General features: G+C 42.6%; 1 protein-coding gene across 1 annotated transcript; it reads left to right on the top strand.

Annotated features, from left to right (window-relative positions):
* Positions 1-3,542: 3,542 nt before the first annotated feature.
* Positions 3,543-7,220, top strand: PDYN (prodynorphin). Its single transcript, XM_070748759.1, has 3 exons — positions 3,543-3,671; positions 5,424-5,561; positions 6,783-7,220. Exons 1-3 carry the CDS (start codon positions 3,543-3,545, stop codon positions 7,218-7,220), a joined length of 705 nt encoding a protein of 234 aa, XP_070604860.1.
* Positions 7,221-10,868: the final 3,648 nt, after the last annotated feature.

Raw genomic sequence — 10,868 nt, 5'->3', positions numbered from 1 at the left:
TGGCCAAACCCACAGGCTGCTCTTTATAGCAGCCTCACTAATCACCACAGCCCCACCCAACCACAGGTGGCCTCATTTCCTTTGATAATAATCTCTCAGTTGTTGCTGCCTATGCATCGCTCTCCGCATGCATGGCTGTATCATTAACTCTTGTTCTGAATCCAAGGAGGATCTAGAGAACTGATCTCCTTCTGAGCTGTCTGCCACACTCTCCTCCTCCCTGTCACTCATGTCTTCTTGGTCAGAGGAGCCTTCATCATCAGATTCCACCGGGGGCAAAACAGGCCTGCAGCATGTGGATGTCTCCCCTACATCCACAGTCCTTGGGGCAGGAGCTGGGCCAGAGCTAACCACAACATGGAGCAGACAAAGTAATGACGTATGAAAATTACTTTTTTTTAAAAAAGTATTATTAATTGGATTGCTTATTATTGTTTCTCGTATATGCTGTGAGCTGCCCTGAGTCCTCGGAGAGGAGGGGCGGCATACAAATCCAATAAAATAAAAAAAATAAATAAATAAACAGTGTGAACAGTTCAGTCAGGCGGTAGGGAAAGCAAGTTGAATCCTTGGCTGCATAGCTAGAGGTATAACAAGCAGGAAGAGGGAGATTGTAATCCCGCTGTATAGAGCGTTGGTGAGACCCCATTTGGAATAATACTGTGTTCAGTTCTGGAGACCTCACCTACAAAAAGATATTGACAAAATTGAACAGGTCCAAAGACGGGCTGCAAGAATGGTGGAAGGTCTTAAGCATAAAACCTATCAGGAACTCAATCTGTCTAGTCTGAAGGACAGAAGGGAAAGGGGGGGACATGATCGAAACATTTAAATATGTTAAAGAGTTAAATAAGATTCAGGAGGAAACTGTTTTTCATAGGAAAATGAATACAAGAACAAGGGGGCACAATCTGAGGCTAGTTGGGGGAAAGATCAGGAATAACGGGAGAAAATATTATTTTACTGAAAGAGGAGTAGATGCTTGGAACAAACTTCCAGCAGACGTGGTTGGTAAATCCACAGAAACTGAATTTAAACATGCCTGGGATAAACATAGATCCATCCTAAGATAAAATGCAGGAAATAGTAGAAGGGGAGACTAGATGAACCAGGAGGTCTTTTTCTGCCATAAATCTATATTTCTATGTTTCTAAGTATGTGTCACGCCGAAGCCATTGTTTCGAGTTAGAGACTTTGGCCTGGCACAAGTAGAATAGTACTGTGGGAATTGGGGAGGGCTGGTTGCATGAGAGGAGAAGATACTAGCCGCAACAAATTCTTTCCTGAAGATTCAAGGTCATCCTTTGTTCTGCACCAGCCGGAAGTACAGGGGAGGATCGTGGACATTGAGAGAACCGGAGTGGTCCATGTGATGAATTTATGGGTAGGGGGACAAGGGATGAAACTTAACCTGGCTGGAGAACTGTAGGAAAAGTTAGTATGGGGATGACTACAGTTCGTAACCAACATGGCTCTGTCAATAAATTGGAACTTGGGAGAAAGTCAAGATTTGCACTCATTTATTTCTCGAGTGTTATTTGGGACACTGACAGTATTTAAGTGAAATGTTGGGGGGGCATTTTAGAAAATCTAAGTGCGTTCCAGTCCCAAAGGAAAAAAGATTGTAATGACTGTGGGGGTCCTTGTTGCTCTTGGAATTTGCAGATCTTTCATAAGCAAACTAGGTAACAACTGTAAAAGTATCCACTGATCACAGTTCTTTATGTTCCATAAATACAAATCTAATAAATAAAGTAATAATAATAATAATAATAATAATAATAATAATAATAATAATAATAATAATAATAAAAAATAGTCAGGCAAGTCTATTTATATAGTCCAGGGAGTTATCCAAGCCTCTTTGATTCTAGATTCAGTCAAATAGCTTAACATTCAAGAGTCACTTTAATTCAATGTCTCCTTGTTCTCACATTTAAATCTCCAGGGGTCATAGGGTAGACATACTGTATATAGTCCAATAAATATTTTCACAGTCCTTTAAATGGGTATTCCCAGGCTGTTATATTTTTCTTTCATCAGCAGGTGGTGCTCTTGGATAAATTTTCACTATTACTAAAAATCTGTTTGTTGTTGTTATGATGATGATGATGATGATGATGATGATGATGATGATGATGATGATGAACAATATAAAACAGCAAACGAGATCACTATGCTGGATTTCGTATTTCATCACCAGTCGGGTGCTTCCCAAGCACCTAGGACTGTGTGATGTAGCGGCAAAATAGGTGTGTCGACCCCAGTCAAGTGGCCTTTTTGCAATTGACAAATGGAGATTTGATCAATTCCGATGGTTTTCAAATGTCCACTGAGATCCTTTGCCATTGTGCCTATTGTGCCAAGGACCACTGGGACCACTTTCACTGGCTTATGCCAGAGTCGATGCAGCTCGATTTTCATATCTTCATGCTGATTATTATTATTATTATTATTATTATTATTATTATTATTATTATTATTATTATTATTATTATTATTATTTCGACTTCTACATTGCCCAATCCCGAAGGACTCAACAACAATATAAAAGTACAATTTAAAATAAAAATAAGACAAATATAAATTAAAACAATAACCCCGGTTGAAACCCACGGCTCAACAATCCAATTCAACACATACATACCATTCAATACGATTAGGCCATGAAAGATGTAAAATTAATGGCCCCAGGCCTGCTGGCAAAGCCACGTCTCCATAGTATTTCGAAAGGCCAGCGGGGTGTGACATGGGGGGGGGGAGTTGGTTCCATAGAACCTGGGCAGCCACAGAGAAGGTCCTCCCCTGCATCCTTGCCAACCTGCATTGCTTAGTCGACGGGACTTGGAGAAGGCCAACCCTGTGAGATCTTATTTTAAGATTCAATCTTATTCAAGTCAATTTTATTTTAAATTGTAATTCAATCATAAGACCAGTGTTAATTTTTAAATCTGTAATTCCAATATTTTAAATTGCCTTCCCAATGTCACGTCTTCCCAATTTGAAAGTCGAATTTCCTGCGTTTTTAAAGAAAAAAGCTTTTCTGATTCCCCCTTTTAATCCTTTCCCTCCGGTCTGGTAATTTTCTTAAAGTATTTGATTGCTGTTTTAACCAATCACTTTGAGTAAATCCTAGATTTCTCTTTTGGGGTTAACTTTTTGGGGGTAAAAAAAATCCTCTCACCCAGTTCCGACACTGTTCACCAAAATTCGCTCCAGCTCAAAGCTTAGATGGTCATTGGCTGTCCCAGCTTCATGGCAGCCACCTTAGGCTGCCTCTTCTCCTCTTCGTGGCTGAGAAAGAAAGTAAGCCCCAGGTCAAGCTGTAGAGCGGCGATTCTCTGAGATCTTGCAGGGTGTCCCCCTTTGCTTCAACGCCCCTCCAAGGCAGCTTTGGCTCCTTTCAGAGCCCACCAACAGGGAGAACTCAGCACGGGAGCCTGGAGACCCAGTCTCCATGTCTGATCTCGCTGCGACGTCAGCCGGAAATCCTGTTAATTCTTGACTTCTCTTTCCATCCCTTCAGGTACCTTCTGGGAAACATGGATTGGCAGCTTTGGGGACTGGCTTTCTATCTCCACGTGGCTTTCTCAGCTTCTTGGGACTGTGTTTCTCGGTGTTCTCTCTGTGTCCTTCACAGCCAGGATGGAGAGAGGCCCATCAATGCTCTAGTAAGTTACAACAGACGCTGACCAGAGGACTGTCTATGGAACTTCTCAGTTATCCACGTCAAATATATATATATATATATATATATATATATATATATATATATGTGTGTGTGTGTGTGTGTGTGTGTGTGTGTGTGTGTGTGTGTGTGTGTGTGTATATGTATATGTATATGTATATGTATATGTATATGTGGTATATTGTATATGTGGTACATTGCTCAACAGTAGTAACTGTGAGAGGGATCTTGGAGTCCTAGTTGACAACCATTTAAATAGGAGCCAGCTGTGTGCAGCAGCTGCCAAGAAAGCCAACACAGTTCTAGGCTGCATTAACAGAGGGAGAGAATCACGGGAAGTGTTAATACCACTTTATAAGGCCTTGGTAAGGCCACTCTTGGAATCCTGCATTCAGTTTTGGTCACCATGATGCAAAAAAGATGTTGAGACTCTAGAAAAAGTGCAGAGAAGGGCGACAAAGAGGATTAGGGGACTGGAGGCTAAAACATATGAAGAGTGGTTGCAGGAATTGGGCATGGCTAGTTTAATGAAAAGAAGGACCAGGGGAGACATGATAGCAGCCTTCCAATATCTCAGAGGTTGCCCCAAAGAAGAGGGAGTCAGGCTATTCTCCAAAGCACCTGAGGGTAGATCAAGAAGCAATGGGTGGAAACTAAACAAGGAGAGAAGCAACTTAGAACTTGTTCTGTCGGGCTCTCTCGTAGACTCCTCCCAAAAATTCACATGTACAAATTTCAGACACACACACGTTTGAAAATTCAAAACAATGTTCTTTATAATGAAAATTCACTTAAACTAAGCCCTCTTTTGGTATAGCAAAGAGCACTCGTCTCCAAACAAACTGGTAATTTGTACAAATCCCTTATCAGTTCTGTGATACTTAGCTTGCGGCTCTGAGGCAATTCACAGTCCTTCTTCTTTCACAAAGTGAAACACACTTTGCTCTGGTTTAGTTTCAAAGCAGGGAAAAATCAGCACACAAAGATCAAAGTCAGCAAAGCAGTCACGAAACACAACGATCAGATAATCCTCCACAATGGCCAAACCCACAGGCTGCTATTTATATCAGCCTCACTAATGACCACAGCCCCACCCAACCACAGGTGGCCTCATTTTCTTTGATAATAATCTCTCAGTTGTTGCTGCCTATGCATCACTCTCCGCATGTGTGGCTGTATCATTAACTCTTGTTCCGAATCCAAGGAGGAGATAGATAATTGATCTCCTTCTGAGCTGTCTGCCCCACTCTCCTCCTCCCTGTCACTCATGTCTTCTTGGTCAGAGGAGCCTTCATCATCAGATTCCACCGGGGGCAAAACAGGCCTGCAACATGTTGATGTCTTCCCCACATCCACAGTCCTTGGGGCAGGAGCTGAGCCAGAGCTAACCACAACACTATTACTATTTATTTATTTTATTTATTTATTGGATTTGTATGCCGCCCCTCTCCGCAGACTTGGGGCGGCTAACAACAATGATAAAAACAACATGTAACAATCCAATTTAATAAAACAACTAAAAACCCTTATTATAAAAACCAAACATACAAACAAACATACCATGCATAACTTGTAATGGCCTATTACTATTACTACTATTACTACTATTACCATTACTAATATTACTATTACTATTACTACTACTGCTACTACTACTACTACTATTATTATTATTATTATTATTATTATTATTATTATTATCATCATCATCATCATCATTCTTATTATTTTGCAGCGCTGTGCTTTGGGCTGCCAAAGTACCTCAGTCTCCAGCGTGGAGTGGCAAAGATGCGAGAGAATCTTCTCACTTTTAACCTCATTTCCGTTGGAGGAGGAAGAGGAGGAGGAGGAAGAGGCGGCTGGCAGGACCCAGGTGAGTGTGAAAAGGTGCTTTTCCTTCACGGTGGCTGACATGCGCACAAACATAGACAGTGTTCAAAGATGACAAGATTTGCTAGAATTTTTGGCAGATTACACAGTTCAGAGAGCATAAAGTTGGAAAGGACTGTGGAGGTCATCTAGCACGCGCGCACGCTCACACACGCACGCGCACACACACCATTCACGCAGGAGACCCTATATCATTTCAGACAAGTGACTATCCAGTCTATTCTTAAAAACAACTTATGGTGGCAAGCTGTTCCACTGGTGAGTTGTCCTCACTGTGCCACTGTTCTCATTGTTCTCCTCCCCTCTTCCCGTCCATCCTTCCTTTCCTTTCATCTTCTCCCTTTCCCCCTTCTCTCCTTCTTTCTTCTCTTATTTCCTTCTATCGTCTCTTTTCCTGTTTTTTCTCTTCCTTCCCCTTCCCCTTCCTTCTTGTCTTCTCTTTCTCTGTTCTTTTTCTCTTCTCTCCTTCTTTTTTGTCTTATTTCCATCTATTGTCTCTTCATCTTACTCTTCCCTCCTCTTTTCTTTTCCTTCTCGTCTTCTCTCACCGCTCTTCTTCTCTTTTCCTCTCCTCCCCCTCCTTCCTTCCTTTCCTTTCATCTTCTCCCCTTCCCCCTTCTCTCCTTTCCTTCTTTCTTCTCTTATTTCCTTCTATTGTCTGTTCTCCTGTTTTTCTCTTCCCTCCACTTTTCTCTTCCTTCTCATCTTCCCTTCCCTTCTCTTCTCCTCCCTTCTCCTTCTTTCTTCTCTTATTTCCTTCCATTGTTTCTTCTCCTTACTCTTCCCATCTCTTTTCTTTTCCTTCTCATCTTCTCTCACTGCTCTTCTTTTCTTCTCCTCTTCTCCTTCTTTCATCTCTTCTTTTCTTCTATCATATATTCTTCTGTTTTTCTCTTCCCTCCTCTTTTCTCTTCTTTCTCATCTTCCCTCCCCTTCTCTTCCCCTCTCCTCCCTTCTCCTTCTTTCTTGTCTTATTTCCTTCTATTGTTTCTTCTCCTTACTCTTCCCTCCTCATTTCTTTTCCTTCTCATCTTCTCTCACTGCTCTTCTTTTCTTCTCTTCTCATTCTTTCATCTCTTCTTTTCTTCTATCACATATTCTTCTGTTTTTCTCTTTCCTCCTCTTTTCTCTTCCTTTTCATCTTCCCTTTACCTGCTTCTCTTCTCTTCTCTTTCTCTTCTCTTTTCCCGTTTTCTTCAAACAGAGTTTTCTCACCAAGGGAGGTGTCAGCCACTCCTATGGGGGCTTCTCCCAGAAGATGGCGGAGAGGGTGGGGCAAGAGCTGGAGCCTGAAGAAGAAGAAGAAGAAGAAGAAGACAACCCAGAAATTCAGTCTCTGGTCTCCCACAGAGAAGAACCCGATGTGGCCTCTCTTAAAGCCGAGGAGAAACGCTACGGAGGTTTTCTCCGCAAATTCCCCAAAAGGGGCTCCGGGGTGGTGGGTGCCGAGGAAGAGGAGGAAGATGGGGGCGACCCGGAGGACCTTCACAAACGTTACGGGGGCTTCCTGCGCAGGATCCGTCCCAAACTCAAGTGGGACAAGCAGAAGCGCTACGGAGGATTCCTGCGCCGTCAGTTCAAGGTGACCACGAGGTCTGAGGAAGGGCCCAAGGCCGCCTCCGAGCAGGTTGCTGACCTATAGAGGCCCAGATGATGGCCGAGGAAGTCCTTCTCCAGCTCAAAACCCTTCCCCAAATCTTGAGGGTCATGGAGACCCCTCCCCGAAACCCTTGCCCCTAGCTTTCCCTTTCCTTGTGCCAACCACACCCATAAATGTGACCAGGAAAGACAGCAATAGAGGGCTATGTGAATAAACCAGCATTGGTGGCTTAAGAATAGATTCACGTATTTCTTGGTTTGGGATGGTGGGCATATCAGACCCCTAGCTGCATTTGTACAATGAGCTAAGCTTGATTAGATTAAATCATATATTTTTTTGGAGGGGGTGTGGACTGGGAGGAGGAAGCTCTCCAAAAACTGCCCTCTCCAGCCTCTAAAACAGAGTTGTCAAACGCTGATCACTTTAAGAACTGGTGAACTTATCCCGGGATACTGGAATTGTAAATAAATGCTGCTTGCTAAGTGCCCGAATTTTGCTCATGTGTCCGTGGAGTTGTAAGTGGGAGGACCAGTCCTAAGTCCCTTTGTTTCAGTGTCGTTGTAACTTTGGCTGCTAAACCAAGAATTGTAAATCGAGGACTATCTGTATGCTTTTTCTGCCAAATTAGGCCAGGAACCTAACAATGACCTCTACTAATATTAATATTAGTTATCCTGAATGTCCACAGAAGGGTTAAATAAATCTTAAATATGCCCCCTCCAGCTGCTTAGAAAAGCCCCTCCCTGTCTCTCTTTTTTTCTTTTTTACATGGGCAAAGAAGTGGAATTTTGATTGTGTAAGTGCAGAAACCATTTTAAATGTCCTGACCCCCCTGGAAAAGTCCTTAATATCAACATTGTTTATATATAGCATCACAGAATAGTGAACAAACCGTACAGTCACCATGTGCTTTACTGCTCAACTGTTTAACTGTAACAGGAAAGAGGAAACTATACTTAGAGGAAAAGGACATAAAGTATACACCAAAGCATACACCAATTTGTAAACACTGCCATCTACTGGCTGAATACTAGTGTACTCACGTAAAAATACAGAAAAGTATTACAGGCAAGCCAAGTGATAAAATAAATAAAATAAATAAACACACACACACACACACTAGAAATTGCCTTTGACATTTTCTATTAAAAGAGAGGAAAAAGAAAACAAGAAAACGCGGTGGTTTTTACCAAAAAAATTAAATAATTGCAAGCAAATGACAGAGCGAAGGGTTTGCACAGATATTTTTTTTCTCACTCCCTTGTATGAATTCCCAAAAAGTATTTTATCCATAAGAATTGATTTCCGTCAACAATGTCCTTGGTAAGCTACACCGGTGTTACACAATTCTCAATTAATTCCCTTGAATTCAGTGGGGCTCACCCCTGCTTAGAAACGCTACGTGAAACATTGAAAGCCACAACTCGCAATTTCCCTGGAAAAGCAACATCAAAACTCTCTATAGGAATAAATCAATCTGAGCCCAAACACCGAGTGACTAAAGCCATAGATTCCCCCCTCCCCATTCTTGCTTTCTTTGTCAAAAAGAAATGGCCATTCGTCTGATTTCTCATCCTAAGCGGGGTAGTCCTCGACTTACAACCGTGACTGAGCCCAACACTTCTGTTATTATTATTATTATTATTATTATTATTATTATTATTATTATTATTTATTAGATTTGCATGCCGCCCCTCTCCGAAGACTCGGGGCGGCTAACAACAATATAAAAAGACAATGTAAACAAATCTAATATTAAAAACAATCTAAAAAACCCCAATTTAAAAAACCACTCATACATACAAACATACCATGTATAAATTCTATAAGCCTAGGGGGAAGGGAAATTTCAATGCCCCCATGCCTGACTCTGATATCTAGGGGGAGCTGGTTCCAGAGGGTCGGGGCCACCACAGAGAAGGCTCTTCTCCTGGGTCCCGCCAAACGACATTGCTTAGTCGACGGGACCCGGAGGAGGCCAACTCTGTGGGACTTAACCGGTCGCTGGGATTCATGCGGCAGAAGGCGGTCCCGGAGATAAGTGAGACTGCTGTTAAGGGTGTTTTTCCCCATTTTTACGCCCTTCCTTATTTGTTCTGTCTTGCACGGCAGCCGGCTGGTAATTAGACCCAAATTAAAACTCAAACTCAAAAAGTGTTTAAAAAGAACAAGAGTTTATTTACAAAGATGTTTGTAACGTGAACCTGGGTCGCCCAGGAGGTAACGCACCACATTTTTTTCCTCAGCCTAGAGCAATGGTACAAATGTGAAACTTTAGATACACCTTATTTGAATTGTCAGGAGTGCGTGTGTAAATTTTGCGTGTCTTCAGACAGATAGCGTAGCTGCAGCCGTGTTTCGAAATGGCGTCCGTAAGTGATGTACGTTACAAGCAGCCATTGAATTTCTCCCTGCGTAAAAATGAAACTGTTGGGAACATTCACAAAGGTTTGTGTACAGTTTATGGAGAATCTGCAGTCGACAGAAGTACGGTTAGTCGCTGGGCACAGAAGGTGGGGCCATTAGAAGATGGAAATGGCTTTGTGACCAGAACAAGGAGTGGTACCGACACAGCATACACACCCTTGTGTCTCGCTGGAGGAAGGCCATAGAATGGGACAGATATTATGTGGAAAAATAGAGAGTGTAGAAGAAACTTCATTCTTTCTTGTGTGTAAGTTTCATTGTGTTCAATAAAAAATCGTTGAAGAAAAAAAAAGTGGTGCATTACTTTCTGGGCGACTCTCGTGTATGTTTGTGTGTGTATACAATGCACAGAAGCAAAAAATTTGCTGAAATATCACATGTGTGCGTGTTCCCTCACAAGACTTTGCTTCTTGCTCATGCGCAGAAGCAAAAACACGCTGGGACATGCGCACACATGCGCAAAAGACCCAAAACCGCATGCGCAGCGCACCAGTAATGGCGGTAATGCTCTCAATGTGACATTTTCACCAGTGTGTCGGTCCGTGAACAGTGTGATTGTCCCTGTTTTGTGACGAGGCCACCATTTCTGCCACTGTCTATCTCTAACCCTTCATTAAGGATTTCCGAGGTAAATTTCCTTTTTTTGCTCCCACCACTGTAACGGGTTCTTTCACCTGGAGGTCCTCTGGCACCTGTCTTGCTTTTATCCAGGTTAAACTGTGGCTTGCTGTAATGTGACTTTCCCCCTCCCTCCAAGGAACTGACAATCAAATATAGAGAGTCCTCAACTTATAATCATTCCTTTTAGTGACCGTTCAAAGTTACCTCAACGCTGGAAAAAAAAGTCTTATAACTCACTCGTATTTATGACTGTTGCACTGTCGTGGGGTCCTTTTGGGACCTTCGGACAAGCCAAGATAATGGGGAAGCTGGGTTTGCTTAACCCTCCCCCCCCCGTGACTAATTTAATGACTGCAGAGATTTGCTTAACAATGGTGGCAAGAAAGGGGCATGAGATGGGGCAAAACTCACTTAACAACCGCCTTGCTTAGCAACAGTAGGGATTTCCCTACAGCATTGCAAAAATGCGGAAGTCAGGAGGTGGGATTTCCCATGGAGGGGAGCCTCAGGGGAATCCCAGGATTGCAAAAACGGGCGCTTCACTTGCAACAGAAGTCTGGAGGCGGGGCATCCCAGTGATGGCGGGGGGGTTCGTAAGGCAAAAAAAGTTTGTAAGAAGAGGCAAAAAAAAATATCAAAACC

This window comes from Erythrolamprus reginae, chromosome 3, assembly GCF_031021105.1.
Source record: "Erythrolamprus reginae isolate rEryReg1 chromosome 3, rEryReg1.hap1, whole genome shotgun sequence".
Classification (NCBI taxonomy): domain Eukaryota; kingdom Metazoa; phylum Chordata; class Lepidosauria; order Squamata; family Dipsadidae; genus Erythrolamprus; species Erythrolamprus reginae.
Note: the sequence above shows the minus strand (reverse complement) of the source record. Positions and strands in the feature narration are given on the sequence as shown.